Source organism: Lipomyces tetrasporus (genome assembly GCF_029532465.1).
Source record: "Lipomyces tetrasporus strain NRRL Y-64009 chromosome Unknown POJ06scaffold_5, whole genome shotgun sequence".
Classification (NCBI taxonomy): Eukaryota; Fungi; Ascomycota; class Lipomycetes; order Lipomycetales; family Lipomycetaceae; genus Lipomyces; species Lipomyces tetrasporus.
The window spans coordinates 129,999-157,520 of NW_026611600.1; the positions used below are offsets into that span (position 1 = coordinate 129,999).

The 27,522-nt window shown below is 47.5% G+C and overlaps 8 protein-coding genes across 8 annotated transcripts; 5 read left to right on the top strand and 3 right to left on the bottom strand.

The window, feature by feature from the left end:
- Positions 1-1,176: 1,176 nt before the first annotated feature.
- POJ06DRAFT_252088 (uncharacterized protein) lies at positions 1,177-3,008 on the top strand. Its single transcript, XM_056187482.1, has 2 exons — positions 1,177-2,114; positions 2,172-3,008. The coding sequence occupies exons 1-2, from the start codon at positions 1,635-1,637 to the stop codon at positions 2,865-2,867; spliced, it is 1,176 nt and encodes a 391-aa protein (XP_056043670.1). The 5' UTR covers positions 1,177-1,634; the 3' UTR covers positions 2,868-3,008.
- An 836-nt stretch (positions 3,009-3,844) lies between these two features.
- POJ06DRAFT_295312 (uncharacterized protein) lies at positions 3,845-5,519 on the bottom strand. Its single transcript, XM_056190507.1, has one exon. The coding sequence runs from the start codon at positions 5,489-5,491 to the stop codon at positions 3,983-3,985; it is 1,509 nt and encodes a 502-aa protein (XP_056043671.1). The 5' UTR covers positions 5,492-5,519; the 3' UTR covers positions 3,845-3,982.
- Positions 5,520-6,207: 688 nt separating this feature from the next.
- POJ06DRAFT_209498 (MFS general substrate transporter) lies at positions 6,208-8,300 on the top strand. The gene is made up of 3 exons (XM_056185423.1): positions 6,208-7,783; positions 7,835-7,879; positions 7,932-8,300. The coding sequence occupies exons 1-3, from the start codon at positions 6,319-6,321 to the stop codon at positions 8,123-8,125; spliced, it is 1,704 nt and encodes a 567-aa protein (XP_056043672.1). The 5' UTR covers positions 6,208-6,318; the 3' UTR covers positions 8,126-8,300.
- Positions 8,301-8,359: 59 nt separating this feature from the next.
- POJ06DRAFT_252093 (uncharacterized protein) lies at positions 8,360-8,837 on the bottom strand (the record flags this gene model as incomplete). The annotated part of the gene is made up of 1 exon (XM_056187483.1): positions 8,360-8,837. A coding segment is annotated over one exon (264 nt), but the record flags the coding sequence as incomplete, so codon positions are not given.
- A 4,025-nt stretch (positions 8,838-12,862) lies between these two features.
- POJ06DRAFT_281353 (uncharacterized protein) lies at positions 12,863-13,982 on the top strand (the record flags this gene model as incomplete). The annotated part of the gene is made up of 5 exons (XM_056189943.1): positions 12,863-12,993; positions 13,042-13,429; positions 13,461-13,620; positions 13,655-13,671; positions 13,731-13,982. 5 exons carry the CDS (start codon positions 12,863-12,865, stop codon positions 13,980-13,982), a joined length of 948 nt encoding a protein of 315 aa, XP_056043674.1.
- Positions 13,983-16,483: 2,501 nt separating this feature from the next.
- On the top strand, positions 16,484-18,027 carry POJ06DRAFT_281354 (major facilitator superfamily domain-containing protein; the record flags this gene model as incomplete). The annotated part of the gene is made up of 2 exons (XM_056189944.1): positions 16,484-16,645; positions 16,714-18,027. The coding sequence occupies 2 exons, from the start codon at positions 16,484-16,486 to the stop codon at positions 18,025-18,027; spliced, it is 1,476 nt and encodes a 491-aa protein (XP_056043675.1).
- A 3,669-nt stretch (positions 18,028-21,696) lies between these two features.
- POJ06DRAFT_222235 (uncharacterized protein) lies at positions 21,697-23,049 on the top strand (the record flags this gene model as incomplete). Its single annotated transcript, XM_056185645.1, has 2 exons — positions 21,697-22,061; positions 22,121-23,049. Exons 1-2 carry the CDS (start codon positions 21,986-21,988, stop codon positions 23,047-23,049), a joined length of 1,005 nt encoding a protein of 334 aa, XP_056043676.1. The 5' UTR covers positions 21,697-21,985.
- Positions 23,050-24,356: 1,307 nt separating this feature from the next.
- On the bottom strand, positions 24,357-25,527 carry POJ06DRAFT_100016 (uncharacterized protein). Its single transcript, XM_056183899.1, has one exon. The coding sequence runs from the start codon at positions 25,327-25,329 to the stop codon at positions 24,598-24,600; it is 732 nt and encodes a 243-aa protein (XP_056043677.1). The 5' UTR covers positions 25,330-25,527; the 3' UTR covers positions 24,357-24,597.
- Between the last annotated feature and the right edge of the window lie 1,995 nt (positions 25,528-27,522).

The window sequence follows — 27,522 nt, forward strand, 5'->3', positions numbered from 1 at the left end:
GCTTCACAATGCCATGAGCTTGAGCTACGACGAGAGGCCGAACGAGTTACCAGAGAAACGATAATTTAGTTGCCACTGCAGGCGAGTCAACTATTTTTACTTTTATAACTTTTCTCATGATGTCATTGTACTTTTCCGTTAGGTGCCCCGGCTCAATCTCGACAGAGAGTCCACGCAACAAGCTTAGCGACCTATTGATACTTTTGATACTAGACTTACGCTTTTGATTTAATTGTCTATCTCCCTTCATTTGTCAAGTTAGTTAGCCGTAGATCGCGCTCCACGGGGAAAGTTACAAGAAAGGTCTGCCGGACTCAATGGTGACCCAATCATAATCAGTCACCCTACGCACCATGCTCATACAACGTTTCCCGGGTCCGGCCGTGCGTATGAAGAAAATCGCGCTTGGTACAGGATAAACCATGGCGTCCTATTGCCGGCTCACGACTAATGGACTTGAACGTCACAATCGGTGACTACAACGCTAACTTCCTATGGTGCTTGATTTACTAGACAAAGGTCTAGCAATTTTCTGCAACATTTGCCAGACTATCTGGACTCCGAGGACGTTGTCATGGAGGATATGCTTCGTTCGATTGCTGGGGGTCGCCATGACGCTCTTAAACGACCTAAAAATGAGAATTAAAGCGCTACATTCGCACAAGGTGCTGGCGAAATTCTCAATGGTCATCGATCCACGGTTTCGCTTTAAACGCGTAACGAGCCTCTCTGATATCCCAAACTTTACCAAGATGAGGTTATCAGACCTCTCCGACGATCCAACAATGCTGACTAACAGGCAGGTTCTTGCATCTAAATTATCAGAGTATATTGATAAGTACTATCCAGCTGTGGGAGAAGCAAAGAGGGCGAATCTACCTCAGAAGCGCAATTGCTGATGCGGGAATTCGATATGGACGGACAAAGACGTCGAGGAAGGACCGGGAAGTGAGGGCAGCGAAGTTTCGATGAACGATGAGGTACAAGAATGGATGAGCCAAATTACGGAGAGCTTCGACACAAATTGCTCGCATGGCAAGGGATTTCTTGGCAATTCCTACGTCGTCAGTACCGTCCGAGAGGATATTCTCTGTTAGCGGCAATCTCATTACCGCCACCGAACTCGACTTGGGGAGAAGACCATCGAGGCATCGATGTGTCTTAAGAGCTGGAGCTGGGCTGGAGGAGTTGACGACGGAGACAATTATTCGGAAGAAGACGTCGAGGCCGCTCTTCTGGTTCTCGACGACTACTAGATTGTACAGGTTGTTATGTGGTGTCGTAATATTTTTTAAAAGCAGGGTAAGGGTTTCCCAGCTCATTCCCTGCAGTTTGCTATAACTATAGGAGATGCAATCTACAAGGTAGATTCATTAATTGTTAGGTGCACGGGGAGCCTACAGGATTCACTATCTCCTTGCTATCAATTTTTTGGTCCACCCACTGTGAGTCGTCAATCCTCGACAGACCGCCAGCGTCATTGTACTCCAGCCTCAGACGGAAGGTGACATAAACCTGGGGCTTGTACTGCGCCACGTTATTGCGATCAACGCCATCACCACTGTCGTCACAAATGAACTCCATTTATCTCCGACCTTTTCCGGTTTCCAACAAACTGGAATATTCAGATATCGATGTCTTCGAGCGCCCACGATAACGATTCCAATCGGAAATCTTTAGTTAACGCGTTGATAACAATTTTACGTCTTTCTCCTTTCCCTCTCACATTCGAATATGCTAACAAGCGAGAAACCGACGCACGTCCAATTGCTCTCGCTCTATTTGAGTGGGGTTACAGTCCCCAGTCACTCTCAGACCTGGAACTATTAACTGATACTTCCGAGAAAATAGCGTGCCTCTTGCAGCTATTATCGCCGGTCGGTGCATCCTTTACGAGTATAAAGGCAGTGATCGGCGTTATTCCAACAGGATCGTTTACATGGCAAGATGTTTCAGATGGATTTCATCGAGTAGACTTCCTGAAGACGACGGTAGCGGATTGGACGCGTGATATGTACGTGGAGTTGTTGATTTCCATGAAGGCGAAGGGAAAAACTCCTACGCCATCCGATGGAAGAACAGCTTCCAGGAATCAAGCGGATTTCAAGAAGGAGGTTACAAAAAGCGCTTTGTTCTTGGAGTGTAACCCCCGCTAATACTCATTTACTTAGTTGCTTGAACGTGACGGCATTTGTTCTGTTGTGGGCGGCGTAATGGAAGACAGCGAAATTGTGCCCAGTACGCCTCAGCCCCCTCATGGCTCTGAAACACTTACTGCAGCACATATTATCCCGTTCAGTGCAAGTAGTCGTTCACGCTTGAGATATTTGCTTTCCACATTAGCAGGACAAGATAGGGACCTCATGGAAAGTCTATCGACTGTGCACATCAATGATCCACCTAATGGACTGCTATTAGATAGTATGTCTCATAAAGCGTTTGATAAATATCGATTTGGTGTACAATACCGCGACAAACAGTATCGCATCAGAAGTTTAGTCAGGGAGAATTTATTGCCTGAACCGGTTCTTCGCCATAATGATGGTGACGAGCTTTTGTTTGGTCAGGGGCCTCTAAATGATGCGGTTCCTTCTGCTCTCTTTTGCAATGTCCGTTTAGCTATTGGCCGTGTTTTGCATGAAAGCGGGTCAGCGATAACGATAGATGAGATCCTTGAAGATGAAAAGAAGTTTAATGACGGGAATGTGGAAGGTGAGTATTGGTCTAGAGTCAGCGCTGCATATCTTCAAAGAGAATTGAGAGATTTGCCAAGGATTGATGAAGGTATCAGATTGCAGGATGACGAAATGGACTCTGACTATGAAGAACATATTCCATCTGCCAGACTTCATTTTCTATGTACCTAGAATACGTGTCAGTATCTTTAGCAGAAATACTAACGTAGCGTATGGGGAACCTGGGTCATATGGGGAGCCTGGTCATATGGGGAACCTGGTCACTAAATTTAATCTCCTCACTTTGACCTTGTCCTACGCGCCACACAATCGACCAAATCCAACTCCGACTCGCTCGAACTATTCTCTACTTCTTCATCTTCTTCTAATTTATCTACTTACTTCAATTGAGAGCTTACATGGCCGCCCACGCGGTCGTTTTGCCTTAGGTTTCTCTTCCGCCTCGCGAACGATTTTCAACACTTCCTCCGTACTAAACACAAATTCGCCCTGTAACTTGATTCTCTTCCCTTTGGTTCGTTTCTTGCCGGTTTGAAGCAACTCTTTACACTCTTGAAGCTCCTTCCGTAAAATAGTTAGCTCAGCATTCTGACTTTCGACCAGCTGGGTCATTCGCTTCGCGTATCGCCGAGTTGGTGAAGCAGGGGATTCATTGCTTGCCAGAGCTGTATTAAAGACCGAATTCGCGTGCTTTAGTTCTATTCCATCTGGAGGAGAGCTCTTAAGAATGGAGAGGTCTAGGTCCATGATATTAGTTGAGGTTGAGGAGTACATGGCGGCTCACGAGCTGGACCAGTCATTATTGACTGTTGCGGGTTAGGGCTGTGCCACGATCATAGGACGGTGTCTCCCTTTGTTGTAGATACTGTTCGTTAGTTGATCGGATCTTTGTTTTGTGCACTAAATCCTGATCTAGTCCGCAGTACGCTACTCGAACGGGTTTGCAACTAATCTTTTGTCGGTCCGTCAAGTACTAATGAGAAGCATACCCCCGAAATAGTTTTTCGCCATGACGGAGTCGTCACAGATATGAATCTGCATTCAAGGCAACAGAAGCAAGTGTCACTCTTTCAGATACGCAGAACATGGAATTGCAGTATGGGAAGGATCAGTTAGGACGTGTAATGAAGTGAGAATTGAGGAATTTTGTCTATCACCATCTATCTCTACATTGTGCTTTTCTCGTAAAGTCACAGCCTCATGACACATGCAAAGAAAACTCTAAACATCACTTGCAGACGCAGGTGTACCTTTTTCACCAAGCCAACAGCTCCTAGCCATGATGATTAGTCAATGTACTTGGGAAGCGTCTTCATGATACCGTCCCGGGTAATATCCTCCATAGCTGTCGTGATCTCCTGGATAAACCTCTTGTCGCCGCGCAAGTCATCACCGAACAGGCTCTTGATACTGAGCAGCTCGGCCGGGTTGGTGCCTCCTGCGCGAGCCTTAGCCTGGAGCTCCTCGCGCATCGGGTCGTCAACCTTGAATGTCTTGCCGCTGTCGTCGACGCCATTAATATAACAGAACCAAGCAGCTGTACTGAAGCACAGGCGGCGGAACGGGCCAGTAACCCAAATAGCCTCGGCAATTGACGGCATGATAAACTGTGGAATCTTGCCAGAAGCGTTGAGGCAGATACGGGGCAACTGGTCCATGATTGTTGGGTTGGAGAAGCGCTCAATAAGTGTGTTGCAATACTCATCAATATTAAAAGCCGGAATCTTGGGCAAGAGCGGCTTTATCTCCTCCTGCATCATCTGCCACATGAACCTGCGGAACAGCGGGTTCTCCATAACCTGGTGAACGTATTTAAAGCCTGCCAACTGACCTGGGTAGCCCAAGGCTGAGTGGCTGCCGTTGAGCAGGCGTAGTTTGTACTTCTCAAACTGCTCGACATCGTAGACATTCTTGACAACCTGAACACCAACCTTGTCAAGTGGTGGGCGGCCGTCAGAGAACTGGTCCTCGATGACCCATTGCATGAAAGGCTCCGTGACAACTGGCCATGCGTCCTCGATGCCAAAGCTGTCTGCAAGTGCTGTTTTGTCGGTGGCTGATGTCTGAGGTGTGATACGATCAACCATAGCATTAGGGAAGGCGCCTTGGTCGGTAATCCAGTTCGCGACCTCAGGGTTGCGCAGGCGCGCAAATGACGCAAGCATATGGCGCGAGATAGAGCCGTTCTTCTGCATATTATCACACGACATGACAGTGAAGGGCTTGAGTCCTTGCTGGTGGCGCCGTTCCAGGGCGGCGTAGAGGAAGCCGAAAGTGGTGCGTGGTGCCTTCTTGTTGGCCGGGTCAAGGTCGAACTGAATATCAGGGTGCTCACTTTGCAGCTCATGTGTGTTCTCGTTGTAGTAGTAACCGCTCTCAGTAATAGTGAGTGATACAATGTGCGTATCAGGATGCGCCATCTTGGCGATGACGGCCTCGCGATCATCAGGTGCAAAGAGGTAGGAGTTAATACTGCCAATAACATGGGCAGAGCTGCCCTTGGCTGAACGCTCAATAACGGTGTAGAGGTGGTCCTGCGATCTCAAGACATCGCGCATAGCAGCGTCAAAGGGCTGCAAGCCAACACCGCAAATTGCGTAGTCAGTAATACCGTGCTTCTGCATCAACTGGTCGATATAGACAGCCAGGTGAGCTCGGTGGAAGCCGCCGACGCCAATATGGACTATTCCCTCCTTGACGGCGCCATCGCGCTGGTAGGTTGGGACCTTGACCTGCGCCTCATCTGCCGCCGAAATTTGCGGCAGGTTCTTGCTGTTGAGCTTGAGGGGTGCCATTATGATCAGACAGATTGGATGAATGACAAGAACGAGCCTGCGAGTGATGAAGGATTTGCTGTGACTGAATCGACGAGTGCGGCTTGTCAGGGTCACCGCCGGTTTTGACTGCTGATCACTGGGAAATTTATAGAAAACAGCATTACATGATGCAGCAGCGTTAAAATTAAAAATAGGGGCTCCTGTGAAGTGGTAGAGATAAACTTGGCTTTTCTGACCGTGCTTTCGAATGGACGACAAGCGGATGAAGCGGATAGTGCAGACATTGAATTTTCACTGGTTCTTCTCTGCCGCCTCTCCTCAGCGTTACCCTGATCCAGATTTTAGCGGCAATAATGCTCATATTTGACCGGATTTGACCGTATTTGTTTCGAATTTTGAATTTTTTTCTTTTTTGGGACAGAGAAGGTTTTGGGGGGTTCGGGAGGGTTTGGGGGGAGAAGCGCGGGATCGGGGAGGTTTCCTCATCAGGAAACGATATTTCGTAATGCTAACCCCCCTGGTCCCCCCCGGATGAAATAGAACTGTGGGTAGCCCCGCCAAGACCGAAGTGCATGGACCGTAAGGCTTGGCGAGCGTTTAGGTCACCACATCTAAGTTTATTATGCTACTACGGTCATGCTAAAGTACCGTACCTTGGGAAACGGTCTCCACAGGGTTGCTGTCCCTTGGGCTGACGGCTGATAAAAAAAGGTCGCCCACCTATACAACCAATCCCATACCCTTCTTCTTTTTCTTTCCTCCCTTCTGATTATTCTTTCCTCTTGTCAACTTCGTTCAGGATTCAATTTGCCGACTCCTCGAACCCATCCATCGACAGACACAGGATGGTCGACAGAGCTTCCAACGAGCTCGTCACAACGGAGGACAAGGCGCACACCTACGAGGGCTTGTCATCCGCTGACATACATGGCATCGTGAGCGTCACCGGCCACAGCAATTGCACCGATCATGAGAGGCGCCATCAGTTCGGCGCTACTAAGGCTACTGTGGACCAAGTGGAACACTTCGGGGCAGTTGGCAAGATTGTTCTCACGGAGGAAAGCTGCTACGAAGAACTGGGCTTCTGCTTCCCGACTTGGAAGAAATGGATGGTTATCTCGGTGATCTTTCTGGTTCAGTTGTCTATGAATTTCAACACCAGTTTGTATTCCAACGGCCTCACGGGCATTTCGGAGGAATTCGGCGTTAGCATGCAAGCAGCGCGGTGCGGTGCAATGATTTTCTTGGTGACCTATGCCTTTGGCTGTGAGCTCTGGGCACCCTGGAGTGAGGAGCTAGGACGCAAACCCATCCTCCAACTTAGTATGCTGCTTGTCAACATCTGGCAGTTACCGGTAGCCCTGGCGCCCAACTTCGCCACCATCATGGTTGGTCGTGCGTTGGGAGGACTCAGTTTAGCCGGTGGATCAGTCACCCTGGGCATGGTGGCCGATATGTGGGACGCCGACACACAACAGTATGCTGTTGCTTGCGTTGTCTTCTCCTCGGTGGCGGGGTCTGTCGTCGGGCCCCTCGTGGGCGGTTTCGTCGAGGAATACCTGGGCTGGCGTTGGACAATCTGGATCCAGCTCATATTTGGGGGGTTTGTCCAAATTGTTCATCTGCTGGTAGTTCCTGAGACCCGAACCACGATCATGCTGGGCCAGATTGCCAAGGAGAGAAGAAAGAATGGGGAGAATGTCTACGGACCATATGAGATAATTCCTTGGAAGGAACGCTTCTCCCTGAAGGAGATTTGCATTACTTGGATCCGGCCCTTCAAGATGTTCGTGACGGAACCTATTGTGCTGACTCTGTCGTTGCTGAGCGGTTTCAGCGATGCGCTGATCTTTATGTTCATCCAGTCATTCGGGCTAGTCTATGACCAGTGGGGATTTGATACCGTCGCCCTGGGCCTCTCGTTCATACCGATTCTGGTGGGCTACCTGATTGCCTGGCTCTCGTTCTACCCTGTAATACAGAGGAACATGGCTGAGCGACGCCGCAAGCCTGACGATGAACAGGCACAGTATGAATCCCGGCTGTGGTGGCTGCTCTACACCGTGCCGTTCCTGCCTATTGGCCTGATTGGGTTTGCCTGGACCAGCGTGGGACCTCCTGTTCACTGGATGGGAACCATGGTGTTTTCAGCTATGGTAGGAATTGCCAACTGCAGTATCTACATGACCACCATTGACTACATGGTGTGCGCCTACGGTCCATATGCTGCCTCGGCTACCGGAGGCAACGGCTTCGCCAGAGATATCCTGGCCGGTATCCTAACAATCCCGGCCACTCCCTTTTTCGAGAGTATGTCTTACCACAACCTGCCTGTCGTACATTATCTAACAGAGACCGCAGATATCGGCGGGGATCGTCATCTAGAGTACGCTTCGACCATTCTATGTAAGTTTTCCTGAGGATTCTCAGTCTGGTTCAACCATTTGACACCAAATAGTCTGCATTTCCGTCGTCCTGGTGGTTTCGGTGTATGCTATCTACTGGTACGGACCAGCCCTTCGCAAACGTTCGCCATTTGCCCAGCAGCTATCTTCTTCCCAAATGGAGGGATATTCTCACAGTCGGCGGGCATCCGCAATTATGCCGCGGTCCAAGCTTGGGTCTCGCCGGAATAGCCTGACTTATCACTAGTGAGCAGTCTGACTTGGGCTCCACCATCGAGATCGCGATGGAGGCCATGTAGCATCTTGGTATCATCTTTGCACCTTTGCAAGTGTGTACGGCGTGAGATTGACCGGATTCAGTTATAAACGTCTGACCCGGTCGTTGACGGATAAAATACAATAAATCGAATATATAATAAATAGAATATTCTTCACGTAAAATTCAGAATATTAATTCAGAATATTATTCTATCCATAACTTACGTAATCTGCCATGAATTAATATGTACATATAGTTCACCTCTAGGCCTTCTGAACGGTGCATGGGTGACCAAATTGTAGTAATTAACCATCTCTTATTGAGCAGTTCAGACAGCATAACAAATGCTTTTCTCATAATCTTACATGAATTACACTGATTTTTCGCGAAACAAACTGGTTTTTCCACAAAATGCTAGAACATAATAACGACATACTCAGTAAAAGTCTCTCTGATCTGCAAGTTTCACGCATTTGCTAGACACTGAACCGCAGTTTCGAGGCGGCAGCCAGAAACGAGGCATTTTGCGGCAGCAGGCGATCCACAGTTGCCTAGCCCACGAGCACGTGTTCCTTTCCAAATGTGGCAAAACGATTGCAAGCCAATCAGATCCTGCATGATTAGGCGTTAGCCCAGTGACGTCGAGTTTCAAGGAAGAGCATTGAGGGACGAATGTCAACGACAGGAGGACAAAAATAGCGACTTTCAATGGCGCGGGTGGAATTGAAACAAAGAAGAGACAAGAAAACAGGGGAAAGTGTACTTCAACAGGATGGTATATTGTGAGAAGCTAGACCTCAGTGAAGTCTCGGGACTTGCTGAAGTCCCTCGATAAGCTCTGTAGGAACCTCCACACTTTAACCTTATTTCCGATAACTGGGCATCGCCCTATTGGACGGAGTACATATAGAGCCGATCGTTGATTCGTGCTTCTTCTCTTCTCTTTTACTTTCTTTTCTTCATCGCATCCTTCTTGGATTTTAGTGCACACCTAGTTAGCGAAATAGCGCAAGGTTACCCTATGACTTTAGGATTCGATCCTTCCCTTTTTTCTAAGCGTGAGGCGCTTATAAAATATACCGGTTCTTTACGGGATTATAGTCCGAGTAACGTGCTCGAAAGGGTACAGCTTTAGTCCGTGCATCTGTAGAACGGTCAATAAAGGTAGCCCCAAGGGTGAAGACTGTGAGGCTGATCACCTCTTGAATGTTCTGCGTGCACAGATTGTGACGCGAAAGAAAGCCTTTGAGGGGGAGATAGTTGTAACAACCCCCCTCTTCCCCGGAGTAGATTGACATGTCACTGGTGATGGATATATCACTGGGTGATTGAGGTGTCAAGTGTGATTGATATATCACAGGGGAATGGACATATCACAGTGTGATATTGGGTGATGTAAATTATAGTTTGTATTATCGACATCACATAGGAGATTCCGGTAGTTAAGTCGGTTCCCCCGTAGTAGAGGTAAGTCAGATCCTTTCTTCGTGTTCATACTATTTTTAGGGGTGTCCACGAATAACGAATATATTCGTATTTGAATTACGAATATTCATACGACTAACTGACGATTTCTTGCGTACTAATGCAAATACGAATAAAATAGCTTTTATTCGTAAATTATTCGTAATATTCGTAAATTTTCACGACCAGGTACATTATGAAATCGCGCTTCCCGTGGCCTGCTCTCTCTTATAAACTGCCCTCAATAACATCAACTATCTCATCATCTCGGCACTGAACGCGTGCCTCCGCAAACATAGAAGGTCTCTCCCTGTGTTGAACAGTCTTTCGACAGCCACCTCAGACTCAGGAATAGCTAAATAATCTCTTGCAGCCGATGCCATCAGGGGGAACTCATTCAGATTCAGTCGCCGCCATTCGAAGAGCCAGCCTCTTTCAATCGTCACCTCGTCATTGACATGATATAGAAGTAAAATGTGGTTCAGGGGCTGAACCATGTGCGAAAGTGCGAAATGCCATAGTAATCAGCACGGTCTTGGATCTTCGGCCCACCCAACTGTCGCTGGCATTTCACGCTACGGGCGGCCGCCCAACCCAGTAAACAAACACGCGTTTCCTACTCCCTTGACCGCGAATAGCTTCACAACAACCACAACAATCGAATGGCTAAATCTACATCTATAGACCCTCAAACGAGTGATTCAGGATCCCGTTCTACAAGCTCTGACCCTCCCGAGCTGCCCACGATCATTCAAGACGACCTTGACGCGTGGGAGATCTTCCCTTGGTACAAATTCCCCGGTTTCGTCAAGGCTACGCGCCCCGGATCCCTTGCCTCGTGGATCTGGTATTATGGCTACGATATCGAGTCTTGTAAGGCTTCAAATCAGACGAAATGGGTCTGTCAAGGCTGTATTTTGAAGGGGTCGAAGCCGACTGAGCAAGTGCTTTGCTATGTTATTTCCCACCTGGCCGCCGGCCTGTCACCCAGTTAGAGATGGCTGTCTTAACTTACACGCGGTGGCGTGGAAACTCGACGTACCCCGACAATGGCCACCTTCTCGATGAGGTTGGAGAAGCCCTGAGGCTGATCGTTGCCATATCCCCCGGCCATGGTCGTCTTTGTGGTGAAGGCTAGAAATGAGAGATAGTTCTTGTTGTACTGGATGGCCGTCTCGACGGGCGACCTACGTGGTAAACGGGCAGATATTTATATGCAGACAGCGAGCATGCCGTCCATCGCACTTCGCAGGGCAATTCAGGGTAATGCGGCTCTTACTTCTGGCCAGGGTTGGGCTCTAAGCCCCTGGAAGTAATACCCTAATCCGTACAGGATAACGTGCAGATTAGACAGAAATAGGCGCGTGGACTTCTGGGCCGCAAACATTGCGGCTCGTTAGTATGTAGAGTTAATAGTCAATATCGGCCCCTGAACTGCGCGTTATATGTCAGGGGTACACGGAACTCTAATGAGGATAGTCGATATGACTCTAATCATACAAATCTTACTGTGCTGCGCACTCACTTGGTGAGGTCCAGCCCGTCGGCTCACCATTGCTAGTGTCAAGTATCATGACGTAGAGATCACCTAGAGTGATTTGCCGTTGCCTTGGGCAAACTATCGAGCGTACACTTTACTATCTAAGGAGAGGATACAGTTGTCATTTTAACATCTACCTTGGTGAGAGTCATTAGCCGTGGTTCAGCTAGCTGGCGTCCAGGTGTATGTGACGGCTCTGAAGGGTTAAGCTTGTGTTTATCGCATTAAGATGGTGGATGATCTGGGGGAGGAGTCATTCATAACGTATTGAAAGACCACGTCGTAGACCTAGTAACTGTAATTTATCCAGGACTGAGAGCTTCCCGAGGTCTTGCTGTGGTTGCATACGCGTTTGAGCCCTTAGTACTCTTGGTTTTGTGCGTGCACACGTAGGTGGGAAGGTTGTATAGCACAGCTGGTGTTCGCCATATCAGGGTTTGAATCTTTCGAGAATCACATCATATTATACTCAAGACCGTGAGTAGGCGCAGATGTCACCCTCAAATCTGCTGTTTTATTAGTATTAGTTTCTCGATCTGCCTCAACGAGTTCTATCGAATCGAATACTCAGCGCGACTGGTAAAACCCTCATTTGCACACCTTCTGCTCCACGAAGTCCAGTCCCGTCAACTTCTTCATTGTTCCATCCAGCATTCCGTGCGGAAATACCGTCCCAATCCGTCCCAAACGTGCCTGAGCCCCCCTTCAGATCACTTCAGATGGTTAGCGGCGGCGTCTTCTTCAGCAACTTAGTTACATGTATAACGTGATCGGCAAGCGAGTGGATCGTCCCAGCGAGCGGATCGGTCGAAATTCCATACAAAGTAGCGATTTTTAAACCTCTAAAATTTGACAAAATCGTTCTTAATTACGCTCAATTTAGAGAATAGAGTAGCTAGATATCGTCGACTTACATCTTCGCTTTGAAAAACGATTGATGTTTATATTGATGATTATATTTACTGAAATCCTGTAAACCCCTGAAACCCTTTAGCCGTAATTTAAGATACCTGGGTAATTAATAAGATTATCTCTAAAATAAGAGGCTTGATAATGATTTATAGTCCATTATTTATAAAATTTAAAATTTTAGGTAAGAACTGCTAGCGTGGCTAAGATATAGATGATTAAAATTCGCTACTTTGTATGGAATTTACGATCAACGTTGTACTTCTTCGCAGCTAATCGGTAACACTGAACTTGGCCACTATCCATAGCTTGCATCGCTAAGGCTATCCTGCCTTCTGATTCCGTTGATTTAACATTAATTGGTTGTTGCATTGATGATTAAAAGTGGGTGGTTGGTTTATTTTTACGCGTTTTCTTGTGGGGTGGCTCACTCGCTTGTGAAGTACGTTATGCTCATTTGATGCCGTCTTATTGAAGGTAGGGTTAGGGTACTGTTGGCTGGCTGCGGAAGCGGACGAGCTACAACCCTAAATTAGGAAGTGACGTCGGCAAGTGTGATGCTTGATCTCATGATCGGCCAGATCGACGTGAAAGTCATGGGTTTCACAAACTTGATCCTAGATCATCAATGAGAAATCCAGTAGCCGAACAGTAATTGATATCTGGGAGACTGGGAATTGCTATCTATTATTTATTCATACCTCTCACCGCGACCGGCCGCTTGTTTCATTGCACGATGAAACCGACCTTTCGCTAAGTAGCCTCCGGATAACTGTGTGCTCTAAAAGATGCCTTTGGCTTCCAGAGGCGACATGGATTCGCCACTTGCCAAATTCCAGCAATTCTACAGGCAGCCCCGCTCCAGTCGGTCAGATCAGATACTATTATTGACCGATTGTGCGCAGGAAGTATACCAGACAATCATATCCGAAATTAAAGAAACGTCTGCGAGATTTACAGTCTTTACTGATAGCAGCTAACCCCCAACTAGGTATCCATGGATCGAAGTGGTATACTCCGCGTCTCAACAAGCGCTTTATGTGTCAACTGTTCGCTGCGAGGTTGGCGATGAACTGCGTAGACACGTAGCCGAAACATTGGGATCCTGGCTGAATTCTCATATTGGCTTCGATTCCGACCTGTTGTTCTCTTATACGACTATGTCGAATCCTTTCTTCGTGAAGTCATGCGTGGTTCCATCTAGCGATCTGACGATTTTGCAGTATTCAGAAGATCGTGAGCACAGCACTACCTTTCATGCGGGTCGCGTGTTCTTTGAGTCTGGTTACTTAAGCCATTACAAGCAATTGATGACAAAGATCAAGTTACATGCCGGCAACGACAAGTCTAATTTGCCAGTTACCATATTTTTGACCCTCGTGGATGAATCACCAAAGTTCGAGATTCCAGAAATTGATTTTCGTTGAAGAGCTCAATTACGAGGCGCAAATGCAACAATTTGAGGACACACTTCTAAGCTATCGCCGTCGCTATCATAGAGACATTATACAAAATATTGGATACCATGGGCAATATTGGTTTGGAGAACTGAACATCTTGCCTTATTCATGTATACAGATATTATCCTGAACTCAAGGCTCTAGCTCTGCTTCGCTGTATTGTACGTAATCTCGGTTGCTTGGCATCTTGTGCAACTTGTTCATGACTTACAACTCATAGGACTGTCTGGAATGGCTTAAAAATTCGGACAGGAAAGTTACCTTGGATGTGGATCTTCACATAAATGATGCACTGACGCATGATGGTATGATCCCGCATCCTAGAGGTTCATTTAGCAACTCTTCGATTCCACTTACTCTTGAGCGAGACCTTCTCGTAGAAGTTATCAATGTCGGCATCAGTGAAACAGCAATGATTCGCTTTGAAAGGTTTCTCACTGCTGAACCTCATACAGGAGAAGGCGAAGGATAATTAGAGCGTCGACATTTCACTCACCGAGTCACTGGATCGGCTATGAGATCCAAAAAAAAGTCGCTCAGCAATCTGTGACGTTACGTTTGCGTTAGACGAGAACTTGGCCACCGAATGCAGTTACCCACCCATCCTATAGCAACTATACCCCAACGCGCGATGTAAACCATTCTTACGTGTCGAAATGCGATGTGGGGAGATTGCAATTTGCAAACAAGAATTTATTCGATCTATCGGGGTTAGGTTGCTTTATTGCAGAAAGCACCAATATTAATTAGTGACAAGGTTTGAGAAGGGTTTGAATTTATTTGCTATTCTGTGTTGTGCTCTATATGCATAACAATTTCGCGGTTAAATAAATTAAATGGTCGGCAAAACGGTAGGGTCATTCAGCGATGTGCCCCGCATTTGCAATTTTCTTCACTCTATATCTTGTATGGCGTTCGACGTGCTCAGTCAGGTCAGTAGGGCTGCAGGCGGATTGGTGGATTGGCGGATTTGGCGGATAGGATATCCGCCGCGGATAGGATATCCGCCGCGGATACATATCCGCCATACTTTCTATTGGCGGATGCAGATGGCGGATACAAATCCGCCAGGCCTCACTTCGGCGGATATGGCGGATACGGCGGATATTGGGTAATTCTTAGACAGAAATTATGGCAAGGTGTCAAAATCTGTTGCTCAGGGTAACAATGTAAGACTTTAAGTCAACCGATGCCACAAGGAGTATTTTCGGATGGAATTATATTTTTATTCACTTAAGGAAGAATAAGTTATATTATATTTTTATTACAATTATTTTTGCACGCCATCCATCAACATCAACATTCTCATCGTTTCGCCTTTCATGGCGTATCTGCGTACCCCCAGAATATCTCTGCCTATGTTAAGCATCTCTTTGGATAGCTGATATATGGAGTCTTATTAGAGGGATGCAGGAATCTTCAAGGATTCTTATATATTCCAACTTCTCCCCACAACCTACACAGCCAATTAAAAAATTCTTAAATAAGGATAAGCAAGTAAATTACAACATTCTCATTACAAATGACCCGAGCACCCGAGGGGGGTAAAGGTGTCGCACCAGACCGAGTCCCGCTCAGCGATTCCTTTGGACAAAACCGACATGACAACGCGGCTATGGCCGAATGTAAATACCAGACCCCAGTCGTGAATGCAAAGCAAGCGCTCGCATAGTACCAAGCAATCTGTTCAGTCTCGACCGAGAAAAGTTGTTCGAGCAGCGTACATGCCTTACTGGAGGCGCCGATGACAGTCGAAATACGTGGCATATTCTAGTTGAGGCCTTACCTGCTCCATGTAGGAAACTCAAAATCGATATGTTAATGACTTCCGCGAATTTTTTCAAGGCGGATTGGCGGATTTGGCGGATATCTGGCGGATGAGTATCCGCCATACTTTCAAAAGGCGGATCCAAAAGCTGATACATATCTCCCACCTTCAAAAAGGCGGATGGCGGATGCGGATATGGAAAATTTTGGCGGATATCCGCATCCGCTGCAGCCCTGCAGGTCAGTGGTTAACTATAATAGCGATTACAAGTCTAGGCCTGATTATTGACGACTCATAGCCTATAGTAGTATTCTGAAACGCGGAGTTTGACGGGGCCAAATTAACACCGCCTTGATGAAGCTACGAATTTTGCTGCAAAATTAAAGTTTTCGCATTGGGAAAATCCCTGTGGCCCAGACGCATATGACAGAATGTCTAGACATTTATGCCCTGTTCTGCTTGATACATCTAAGTGACAAAAGGCGAGTATCACTCAAACCAGATCAGCTGCAGGAGATTGGTGCATGACTTGTAAGTAATTATTTATTATTCGGCAACAGAATCTGAAGCGATCTATTCTGGCTTGCTTAAAAAATTACGTGATGCAAATAGCCAAACGTAGGGAGAATTAGACGGGGGTTGCGAGCACCGAAATTGCTTGCATGCCCTAGCTGATAAGAGAAGGCTGCAACGGCCGTGCGGGCGGCCATTGGGTTGGAGAGCAAGCTGTGCGTCTGATGGACGATGGCGCCTCACAAAATCTTGGCGCGGTTAGGAATCCGCGCTCTTTACTGAGAAATGCTTAAGCGATCGTAAGTTTTCCGACATTATGGTGGCTGATACCGAATGCTTGGCCAGCTTCTCCTTATCTGTGGTCCGTGCAGCATTCCCAATCCCTTCGTCGCATTGATCGTCCAGCCATTACGACAAGATAAGGGGGCCAGGACACGCAGTCCTCGCAAATTAGAAGGACAATAAGTTCTTAGTTTCGGAAACCGACGAAGAGCTAATTGAGCAGCCGCGGCAGTTATCTCGTCTTGGTCGACTAATCTACGATATAGAGAATCCTTGAAAGATTCTTAGTCGACAAAATGTTTTTTAACGTGGAGGGTCACAATCCGACGCTGGAGATTGATTCCACCGGACGGGAAGTTGTCATGCCGAACGACGACGTCAACTGGAAACCTTCAAAATTCGACAGGTTCATGAGTAACTTCTGGGATTCGTTCACAATGCCTCCAGTGCGGAGACACTATGTGAACAGGATCGACTTCTTTATTTTTTCCTATTCACTGGCATCGTACATTGTCAAGGCGCTGGACCAAAACAATTTTTCTAATGCATTCGTGTCTGGCATGCAGACCGACGTGAGTTATATAAGTCGAACTCAACGGATGAGGCTGGGGCCCTCGCTAACGACGGCCTGTCTGTCTAGTTGAAATTATACGGCCAGCAGCGAAACCTTTTCACGACGTTGTTCAATATGGGGTATCTGACCGGATCTGTGCCGAACCAGATCATAATCAACCGCATTCGGCCGTCGATCTGGATTCCGATATGTGAGATTATGTGGGGAATTTTGACAATGAGTATTGCGGCCACGCACAGCGCGAACGCGATCTACGGCATCCGGTTCGTGTGTGGATTTTTCGAGTCTGCAACGTTCCCGTCTTTCAGCTTAATTCTGGGGAGCTGGTACACGCCTAGTGAACTGGGCAAGCGCATATCCCTGTTCGAGTTCTCGTCATCGGCGGCGGGCATGTTTTCAGGGTACATCATGGCGGGATTGTACGCGACAATGAACGGCGTGAGGGGCATTCCCGCCTGGCGATGGTTGTTCATTATCGACGGCATCATCACGATTCCGATTGGGGTCATGGGGTTTTTCTTTTTGCCTGATTTTCCGACGAGCTCCCGGGCGATGTGGATGAAACCTTGGGAGAGAGAGTACGGAATCCGCCGGATGGCTGCGATTGGACGCAAGCCGCAGCAGAAACTGACCCTGAACCGCCTACGAAAGCTGTTTCTGGGACCGACGTTGTGGGCGTCGTTCATACCTTACAGTGCGAACTGGTGGCTTAATTACACTTCGTTTTTCAATCTCTGGCTCAAGAGCTTGACGCATCCCAAGCTGACGACGGAGCAAGTCAACACGATTCCGACTGCGGGAAACGCGCTTGCTGTTATCAGTGCCTATGTGTGGCCGACGATTTCAGACAAGACGCATTGGCGATGGCAGTTTGGCGTCCTTTCTTCTGTGTTCGGTCTCGTTGGATCCATCTTGTTGTCGGTATGGTACTTGCCGTTCGGAGTGCTGATGCTTGCCCAACTTCTTCCGAACGCGGGCGCGTCCGGCCAGTCGCTGCTGATTGCGTGGATGCAGGAAAGCTTTCAAGACGACACAGAACTGCGGAGCATGATCACTGGGTTCGGAAACGTGATCAATTACGCCATGAACGCGTGGTTGCCGCTCGTGTGCTATCCCACGTATATGGCTCCACATTACAAGGCCGGATACCAGACGTCAGCCGCGCTGTATGCACTCCATATCGTCAGCATATTTTTATTTAGGTACTACATAAAGTGGTATCACAAACACAACAACATGGTCATGAACAAATACGGCCTGCCAACAAAATGGGGCGAAGTATCTGACGACCCGGACTCTGAGGGAGTCGTGGTAATGCGTGACGTGGACTACGAGCCGCATGGCAACGAAAAGGAGGGTGCTAAAGTTGCAGTTGTCTGAGCGTATTATGTAGCTCTACGGTTTAGGGTTGTAGTAGATGGGCCCACGGCGAATGGTTAGCAACAGCAGCGTCGTGCAAGGCACATGCGACGTCGAACCCCACGTCTGAACGCGGGGGAACAAATGCATCTTCGGGTAAATTCTGTTGTAATACGCTGTGTAGCGGTCTAGTTAAATGGACAGACAAGCAACGAGAAGCTGCCTGGCAACATCTCTCTGCGAAAATTAAAATGTAAACTCGACAAAATTGGCAATCGGCAATGACCAACTAAATAACGCTGCGGCTCAGCGCGGCGTGTATGGCGACTGTCCGGGCAATCGGCCAGTTTCCAGTTCGATGTTCGTCGTGAAGCTTCATCGACTTTCTAGATGGTAATGACAAAGGACGGAAACTATTCGAGAAAAGACCAGCACCGACCGCTGTTACCACTAATCCCTCCGGATCCAGTCTGTCCATTTTGTAATCATCCACGAGCACATAGACGAGAAGATCAATATCGGCACGTGGTTGCAAGCGCGCATTCCCGCCCAGTCACACAAACGGCCAAGCCGCACAAAATCCCTTGGCCAAAGTGCATTCCGTGCCTGGGCCTTTACCCGGCCTTGACCGTGAACCTGCCCGTGCTAATATTCAAGACGGACTGCGTATTCCACTTCGCATGTCCGAAGAGGAGTTGTTGATCAGTGACGATGCTTACATAAGTGGCAAGGTTCCCGGTGGATCCTCAGTGGGTCTACTGGTGACGAGGTGGCAACTGGGAGAGGGCGGAGGTTACAGGATTTAGATGCTGCTTGGTTCTTGTGCGTGTTTTTTATTGTAGATTTGGTTCATGTAGGATGTCGACTAAGGGATGGGGGACATGGACATAGGGCTTGTAATGGGCAATCCCATCCCCTCTGCTCCACGGAAACATAGATTCTAAAATACTATATTGTTCTTTATTACACAAATACTATATTGTTCTTTACATCCAACCGGTCGAGATCAGATATATCGGGTAGACAACCTGGCCCTCCTTCTACTGCTGCTATTGGTATCCTCCCTTCCCTCTGCGTGGGATTCATAGAAGCCGCAGATAAGACATCACCTTGGTCATGTTCCATTCGAGGTGATAGTATCAGATTCGTCGTCGACGACGACAGGATAGCCAATTCGGAATTTTCGGAGCCATTGGTAATAGTATTACCTCTGCTGCTTGAAACTGGAGTCATGGGCCAACGGGCTGCGCCAGCAGAAGACCCACTGTGCGGATGAAGCTGTGGCTGGTGTTGTTTTTCTTGCTGTTGTCCGCATACTCTGGCAGGTATGGCCGCGAAGACTCTCGCCGCAGTGGCGGCTTCTTGAGAGACGTCCTTTCGTTCTGAGCATATGTTGTTTCTGACCCTGCCTGGACTTAAAGAACTGCCTGATTTGGAATGGGATTCTCCGCCATGCCGTAAATCCGCCGCGTCCACACGGGCCGAGACCAAAGACTTACTGGATTGGTATTAACTGAAGTTGATTAACGATGTCGCTACAATGTCCTCAAGGTAATGGGATCACACTAGGATAAATCCAACAACGGCTTAGTTCGATAGGTGCGGCAATAGTGACGCCATCCAACGATGGTGTTGGATTCTCTCGCTTTCACACGAACAGGATGCATTTACTAGTAGCATCTATCAATTCGTTTGGTGAACCTTGGAAGACATTCTTCGGATATCGGAGCTAACAACGGCTTCGCCAAAGAGGTATTTCACTCCTGCAGCAAGAAAACACCCTCACTCTGTCGACATCCTTATGAACCGATTACACCAGCGGACAATTTCGAAGTCAGCAAGCCTTCAGTAACTTTTTCTGCGCACTCCTCATTCCACGTCAAAATGCCTTCCAACCGAGCGGCAAGGCCGGTCGCAGCCAAAGCCAAACTCCTGGAGGTCAAGCCTGCCCCTTAACACCCCTCCGGGAGAGAATGAGATCGTGGTCAAGACCGCCGCCGTGGGCCTCAATCATATCGACTGGAAAATCCAGGACTAGGAAACGCTTCCTCTGAATTTTTTCCCCGAATTATCCGGCTATCCTCGGCAAAGACGTTGCCGGCGAGGTCTTTGAGGTCGCAACCCCGTCAGCCGGTTCAAAGAGGGAGGCTGCGTCCTGGGAGTCGCTGCCCGCTTTCACACCAAAAGACACAGTGATTCTGCCTTTCAGGAGTACACCGTTGTCGGGACAATCTCGTGACCCCGATCCCCAGCACGCTGTCCTTTGAGCAGGCTGCCGCAATCCCCTTGGGTGTGGCAACTGCAGCTGCTGGCTTGTTTCAGCAAAGGTATCTGGAGCTTCCATACCCTTCCCTTAGTCCGAAGCCCACTGGCAAGGTGCTGCTTATCTGGGGCGGGGCATCGACTGTTGGAAGCAATGCCATCCAGCTGGCTGTTGCAGCTGGTTATGAGATCATTACCACTGCCTCGTCCAAGCATGTCGACTATGTGAAGAGGATTGGTGCCAGCCAGGTGTTTGACCACAGCAGCGGCACGGTTATCGATTCCTCCGTCGAGGCCCGGAAGGGGGAAACATTTGCTGGCTTTCGACGCGATCAATGCCGGTGGAGCAGTCCAGAACAGCGTCAACATCGTCAACAAGTCCAACGGGCGCAAACTCGTCGTGACTGTCTCGCACATACCCGAAAACCATCCCAGAAGCGTCGCAGTGCAATGGAATTATGACACCTCCATCAAGGACAACTATGTCGGGAAGGCGATTTATGCCCGCGGACACGTTGTTTGGGTTTGGTGGCAATCTTGTCTTGGGCGCGGTGATCGTGCGGCTCGTTTCTAGCGCTGGGTAGGGTTGTGTGTCGCGCGCGAAGCGTGTCAGAACGCTCACCGAGGAGGGGTTCCCGACAGCAACGCATAAAAAGAGGCATTGAAAAACAGCTCGACATTTTTTTTGAAGCGTCCTGATCTAAGTCTAATTGGCTATGGCTGACGAGCGCGCCTGCAGCGCAAATCACTAAGGGTATGGTACCCAGCAAATTGTTTAAGTGCTACATTCGGCTACACGTGTAAGGATCTGTGGGTCGTACAGATCCGGCACTACTGATCTGGACAGCTGACAACTAAAGATACAGTATTTTAGAATATATTATCCGATGGGCAGAGGAGTTGGAACGGTCTCATTTTACACCCAATCCTGCCATCGGCGTTCATGTACAACAATCAATACCAACATTACTATGTCATGTCATCATATAGCCCGAAGGCAACCCGAAACACAAACAAAGAACAAAAGAAGCGTAATCAATACCCAAATCCTCCTTGTACCTACTCCGAATTCTGATGACCAAGGCACAGAAGCCCGGAAACAGAGGAATCTTGTGACAAATGATATGTAAGACGGAGCGGAGAACGGAGAGAAGCACGAAGCACACGGAGGAAGAATGACCGCTTTAGGACGATGACGACGCGTCGAGCGTATCACAGTCAGGGACGCGATCCTGACAATCCGAATCGACACCAAGAGTTAAGGGCAGAACGCACTAGAATGTGCGCCAAACCTTTGTGGCTTGTTCCAGTTCCTAACCCTAAACCTCAGTTGTCATTGACAGGGTAACGGGAGGGCAACGCGGCGCTTAACTATGGCATTTTCTGCGCCACCCCCCAGCCACCTACAGGCTGCGGGCCATGTGGCTAACGTTATGTATGCAGCGGAGCATCGGAGCTAAACGGATCAATGGACATCAGTTTATTTATTACTCGGAGCTCCGAGATTCAGCGACCGATATGTCCGCGACTACCTTACTCTTCGCACCCAAACAATCCGACGCCTATGGCTGCGTAAGTTGAACTTTGTACTTGTCAATGTCAATGGCTGCCTAGCGATATAAATTTAAAGAGAAGTCTGGGTCTGATATCCTCTAAATTCACTACCAGGGAGATACTAACCAATTGTTCCACGACTGTGCGAATTGGCATACCCAAGATGACCCAAGAATACGCAGCCAATCAGCCTCAGGGCTTCAAGAATTACATCGAGAATGTCGCGATTGTGGGCGTAAGTTAGAGTTTACTGAAACTCGGGCTGTCCGTGTTGAATGTCTAACATCTTATAAGGCAGGTGGAAATGTAGGAAAGTTTATTACCGAGGAATTGCTAAGAACGGGAAAGCACAAAGTCACCGCCATCACTCGTGAAGATAGCACGAACATTTTACCATCCGGTGTGATTGTCGCAAAAGTTGACTATAACAATCAGTCATCCCTCGTTGATGCACTTCGAGGTCAAGACGCTCTTGTGATCACGATGAGCGTCATGGCACCCCCGGGCCAACAGAACAGGCTTATCGAGGCGGCCGCCACTGCCGGCGTGCCGTGGGTCTTGCCAAACGAGTTTGGAGGCGACCCCTTCAATAAAGAGATTAGCAAGGACATCTTTATTGGTGAGCCAAAGGCTAAATGTAGGGACTACATTGAAGAACTCGGCAAGAGTTCCTGGATCGCCATTGCCTGTGGCTTCTGGTACGAGTTCAGCTTGGGTGGTGGTCCCGACCGATACGGATTTGACTTCAACAAACATACAGTTACTCTCATGGATGGTGGTAACATCAAAATTTGTACTAGCACGTGGCCCCAGTGTGGACGCGCCGTTGCGAAGGTCCTCAGTTTGAAGGTTCTCCCAGATACAGAAGGCGATAACAGCCCTGTCCTGGTAAATTACAAAAATGGTTGCGTGTATATCTCATCTTTCACTATCAACCAGAACGACATGTTGGATTCTGTCCTTCGCGTAACTGGCATGAAACTGAGTGACTTCAAGGTGACCCATACAACTGCCAAGGAACATTATCAATCCGGACTGCAACTCTTCCAGAAAGGCAACATGCACGGGTTTGGTAGGTTACTTTATGCAAGATGCTTTTTTCCGGAGTCGAACGGCAATTTTGCAGCAAGTAAGGATTTGCACAACGATATCCTTGGCCTACCGACGGAGGATTTGGATGAATTCACAAAAATTGGTATTCAGATGTCGGAGAAGGGTTCTTACTAGATAAACACTTATTAAGGTTCTTCACATTTACAATCTCATATTTTTGACTATAAGCTTTCGGAAAACGCTTCTAGAAATATGTATCGCAAGCTCATATCTAATTTTGTCTGAAGAGGTGCAAATGCAATCTAGTTGGCACATGATTGCTCAAGGACCGCCGCGCGAGTCGGCTGGCTTTGGCGTATACAAGATTATCGGCGACTCATCCATCGCGGCTTTCAAATCGTTCCAGACGCTGGGAATTTATTCTGCGAGTAAGTGGGTGGTACGTGGCTTGACCCAGGCGATGGCCATGGAATCGGCACCGCATGAGATAGCAGTGAATTATGCGCATGGCATTTTGGATACGCGATGTAGGATCAGATCGATCAGGTGTTGGCCGAGATGACGGACAAACCAAAGGGAGAGACCATCAAAGACTATAGTAATCAAATGTTAAGCACCTAACGACACGTCGGGATTCGTGACCGAAGCCCAAGCGATTTATATACCTAGCGGGATGTAGCATCAACCAGTTGAGGCTAGAAGATGTTAGTCATTGGATGGTGATATTAGTGACTACAGATATACATACGGTTTACTAAAATTAAAAGTACACTGGATGTTAAACAGATTTGGTCGTTGGCAATTCTACCGGTCATACTTCAAACTCGGTTGCTCACAGCGGAACAATAAGACCGGTGTTGGCGCACGTCTGGCTGACCGAAATTCTATAACTTACGTGAAACATCAAGACCATTATACATAGCGAATGTCATTCCTAAGAATCAGTAGAGACGTTATTTAGTCGTGTAAATAATTCAGCCTCCATTCCATCTGCTGCTCGTGGTCCACTAATGATCTCCCCAACTATGTCGGACCCATCAGGAAAATCGAACTCAAAAATTGGCTCGCCATTGCCTTTCATGTCTGCCAGAACAGTCTGCAGAAAATACCAGCGCAAAAACTCGTCGACAATTTTTTTTTCGTCCATAGGGTCCCTACAAACAGGATCCAGGAACCTTCCATCATTCCGTCTACGGCCACCCGGAAACACGTTATCTTGTAATCATCGTCGGGATCGATAGAAAAACTGAATGAGTCAAACTGCTTATGGATGTGGGACCGCATGAGAAGTCCATTCTAACAGGAGTTTATCGTTGTGTCCGTTCGTTCAGACTTGTAGGTAAAATAGCGAGGATAATTCAGGTTTCTGAAGAGTTCTTCATGAGATAACGGAAAAATATGAGCAGCCTCGAAGCTTGTCCATTCGGCCATGAATGCAACAGCGTTGACAACCCCTGGGGTGCTGAGTTTGATTGATTCACAACTCGAGACGATTCAGCTTAGACCGCTAACAAATACTGTATTGATGACCGATGCCTCAGAGATCCATTCTAGAGCGACCGTCAGTTACGAAGCTAGACTGGATATGGAACAAGAGATAACTGTTGACATAGAAAATGATTTTCCTTTAATTTTCCTTTAAATATAGCATGCGCAAACCTTTCACCAAAATATATCCCGGCGCAATCAGAACAGATCTTGACACCCTACCACGCAACCAAACTACCAAGGTATGATACCTTCTTTGTTCGAAAAAGTGCCGGATTCTCCATCGTTGCCGAGAGTGGCAAGCCTGCAAGCGTTGATCGCACCCTCGTCCACGGACCCGGTTCCACGATACCCATTCAAGTTCGTGGCAACGTAACCAGGACAGCAAGAATTGACTTTAAAGCCCTCTTCTGACAACATGTTGGCGTAGTGTAGCATCAGCATGTTCAATGCCGATTTGCTAGACTTGTATGCGGGGAGGAGCAGATTAGAATATGGATTCGTGAAATCGGCAGCTTCAGCGAGAGAGCCCAGACTAGAAGAGATGAATATCACACGTGGGAGGGTCGATTTTCGCAGCAGTGGAAGGAATTCTTCTGTTACGGCTGCGGCGCCGAAGACATTTGTGTTGTAGGTCCTGTAAAGACGGGCGCGCATATCTCCTGGTTCTCTGTCGATGGAAATACCGGCATTGTTTATTAGTACGTCAATACGCTCGTGTCGTGCCTCTATTTTCTGGCGAGCAGCCGCGATGGAGGTGTCATCTGTTACATCGAGCTGAATAGACGAGACAGAGAAACCTAGATTGGATAGAGATGAAGCGGCTTCGACTCCGCGTGAAGCGTCACGTGATCCGATGATTATGTGGTAATCCGAATAGTCGGTTGCAAGCTTCTTCGCAATGGCGAAGCCAATGCCTTGGTTTCCGCCCGTAACGAGGACAATGTTGGACGTTGGGCTCGCCATAGTCGAAATACTCGGTAGAGATTGGAAAGAAAACTCAATGGTTCGAACGTGGCAGCATTTTCTGCTTAGCCGTCCGGTTATTTATACTTGGGTACTCCGGATAGTAAGTGTCCACCCGACGATTGTCCATGTCCGCCATTGCCTTGACATCTACTCCGGCGGACGCTGCACGGAGATTCCGGTGGAGATTAGGGTGTAAATAGGACGCACCAAGCTCCTCAACCTGATTTCAACGTCATTTCCAACGTTAAACTGGGTGCCTTTCCGTAGCGCCAAATTTACCAGACTTACAAATCAAACTCCCAAATTCTCATGTAAGCAGAACTAACTCGTTCCGTACTCTGCTCACCAAATTCACAAATAGCTAATTACCTATATTCACGTGCCCGTAAGGGTGACTTAAAGCGAACCTCCCCAAGATTTATAGTCGCGTCAAAATTCAGAAAACGCGTCTATCTTTCGCATTCCCTACGGCTCACCGGCGAGAATGACAGAGACATCAACCTTGGTTACTTTACAACTAGTGTTCATATGACCAGAAGTATTTATCGCCATCCGCGAGGACTGTTATTCCTTGGGATGTACAATAAGTCCACATCGATGATCTGGCATGACGGTATCATACATGCATGACTGTATCATACAAGTTGCCAAGGTCGTTACAGTTGCAGAGCTGTACAAAAAATCGATCGCCTGACCTGTGCAAAATATTTCAAAGCAGATGCTGTCGCCGTCCTGGATTCAAGACGTCGGACTAATAACTGTAATGACCACCAGTTTCATGAGCACCATCTGCGCAAGGTGTCGTTGAGTTAGGGATTACCAGTTAGTGAGATATGACTTACGATCTATCATTTGTGATTTTGTGAATTTGGGTTTGTGTGATTCGTGCTTAATGTGGTTTGTGTTGTGAGTTGGTTTCGAGTTGTGAGTTGTCGACGTGATTTGTTATTTGTCGTTTTACGATGATGCAGACGTCTCCAGGATTTTCAATGAATATTATGACCATTATAGAATCAGCGTGCTGCTTGTCCAGGCAACAGGTGTGGTTATTGTTAATGCGGCGCGCCGTGGCATTTATTAGAGGGTTCCAGTTGAGATTTAAAAATGTGGGATTTGTATAATTAATCTTTTTAATTTATTTTCGATGATGAAATATGGAAATATTATTTATTCATATCTACATGGTAATCCGTGAACCACATATTATGTCCAGCCCTACATTTGGTTTTGGTTTTAGTGGTTTATTGGCATTGGGCTCTTATTTCCAGATTGAGCGGATTTTTTAATAGTGTATGGTTGTGTTATTGTATGGCTTGAAGGGGTACTATATTTCCTTGCAATTCAAGTAAAACAAAAACATTAACCCTAAGACGCTGTCCATAAAAGGGACGGCTAGGGAACAACGACTGAAGAAATTATTCTAAAAAACGCCGCCCATATTTGATTCTATACTATTTGCTGAAAATATGGCTTTGTGTCCGCAGTTACAGCAGCTTTTCAGTTTAGAGATGGTCGTATGAGCGTTTCCAAAGTGCATCAGTCCCTATTGGGATGGTCTTGTCAGGCGTGCGACTAATAACTCAGTTTATATCATTATAATAACACCTAAGACGCAGTTATAATTCCCAATGTCAAACAACATTTCGTCAGACGCCATACAAATTACCTTCAAGGGTTAGGACCATTTTGTCAGGCAGGCCCCGTCAGGCTTGTCAGGCAGTGAACGAACATATAGCATTATATTTGTAGGAAATCTGGTTCCAACGAGTTCTGTTCTACTCCGGTCATAACTTGACTTATTTCCTCTGTGCCTCTATCCTACCAGATGACTAATTTGACCAAATCACTGAGTAAAAACGACAAAGCCGACCAGCCGACCGCAGGGCTCGTGAGGACTATCGTTATTTCACATTCTGGTCGCTCGCGGCACTAGATGTGAGGATGCTTGACTCGCTCAGAAATTGAGAGATGATTTTATTAACAAAATCATACTTGTGCCGCAGTAATTCGGGGCTCGGCTGAACGGCGTTGTCGCTGTCAGAATTGCTATTGGAGTCAATAACGAGAGCGAATGCCACAAGCAGATATTAGAGCAACGGGTCTGCTCCTGAGTCAACGCGAGATTCTGTGTCAGAGTTTCGTCTTTCTGGACGGCTAGACAAGCCAGCTACAGGATCTTACACCTGCATA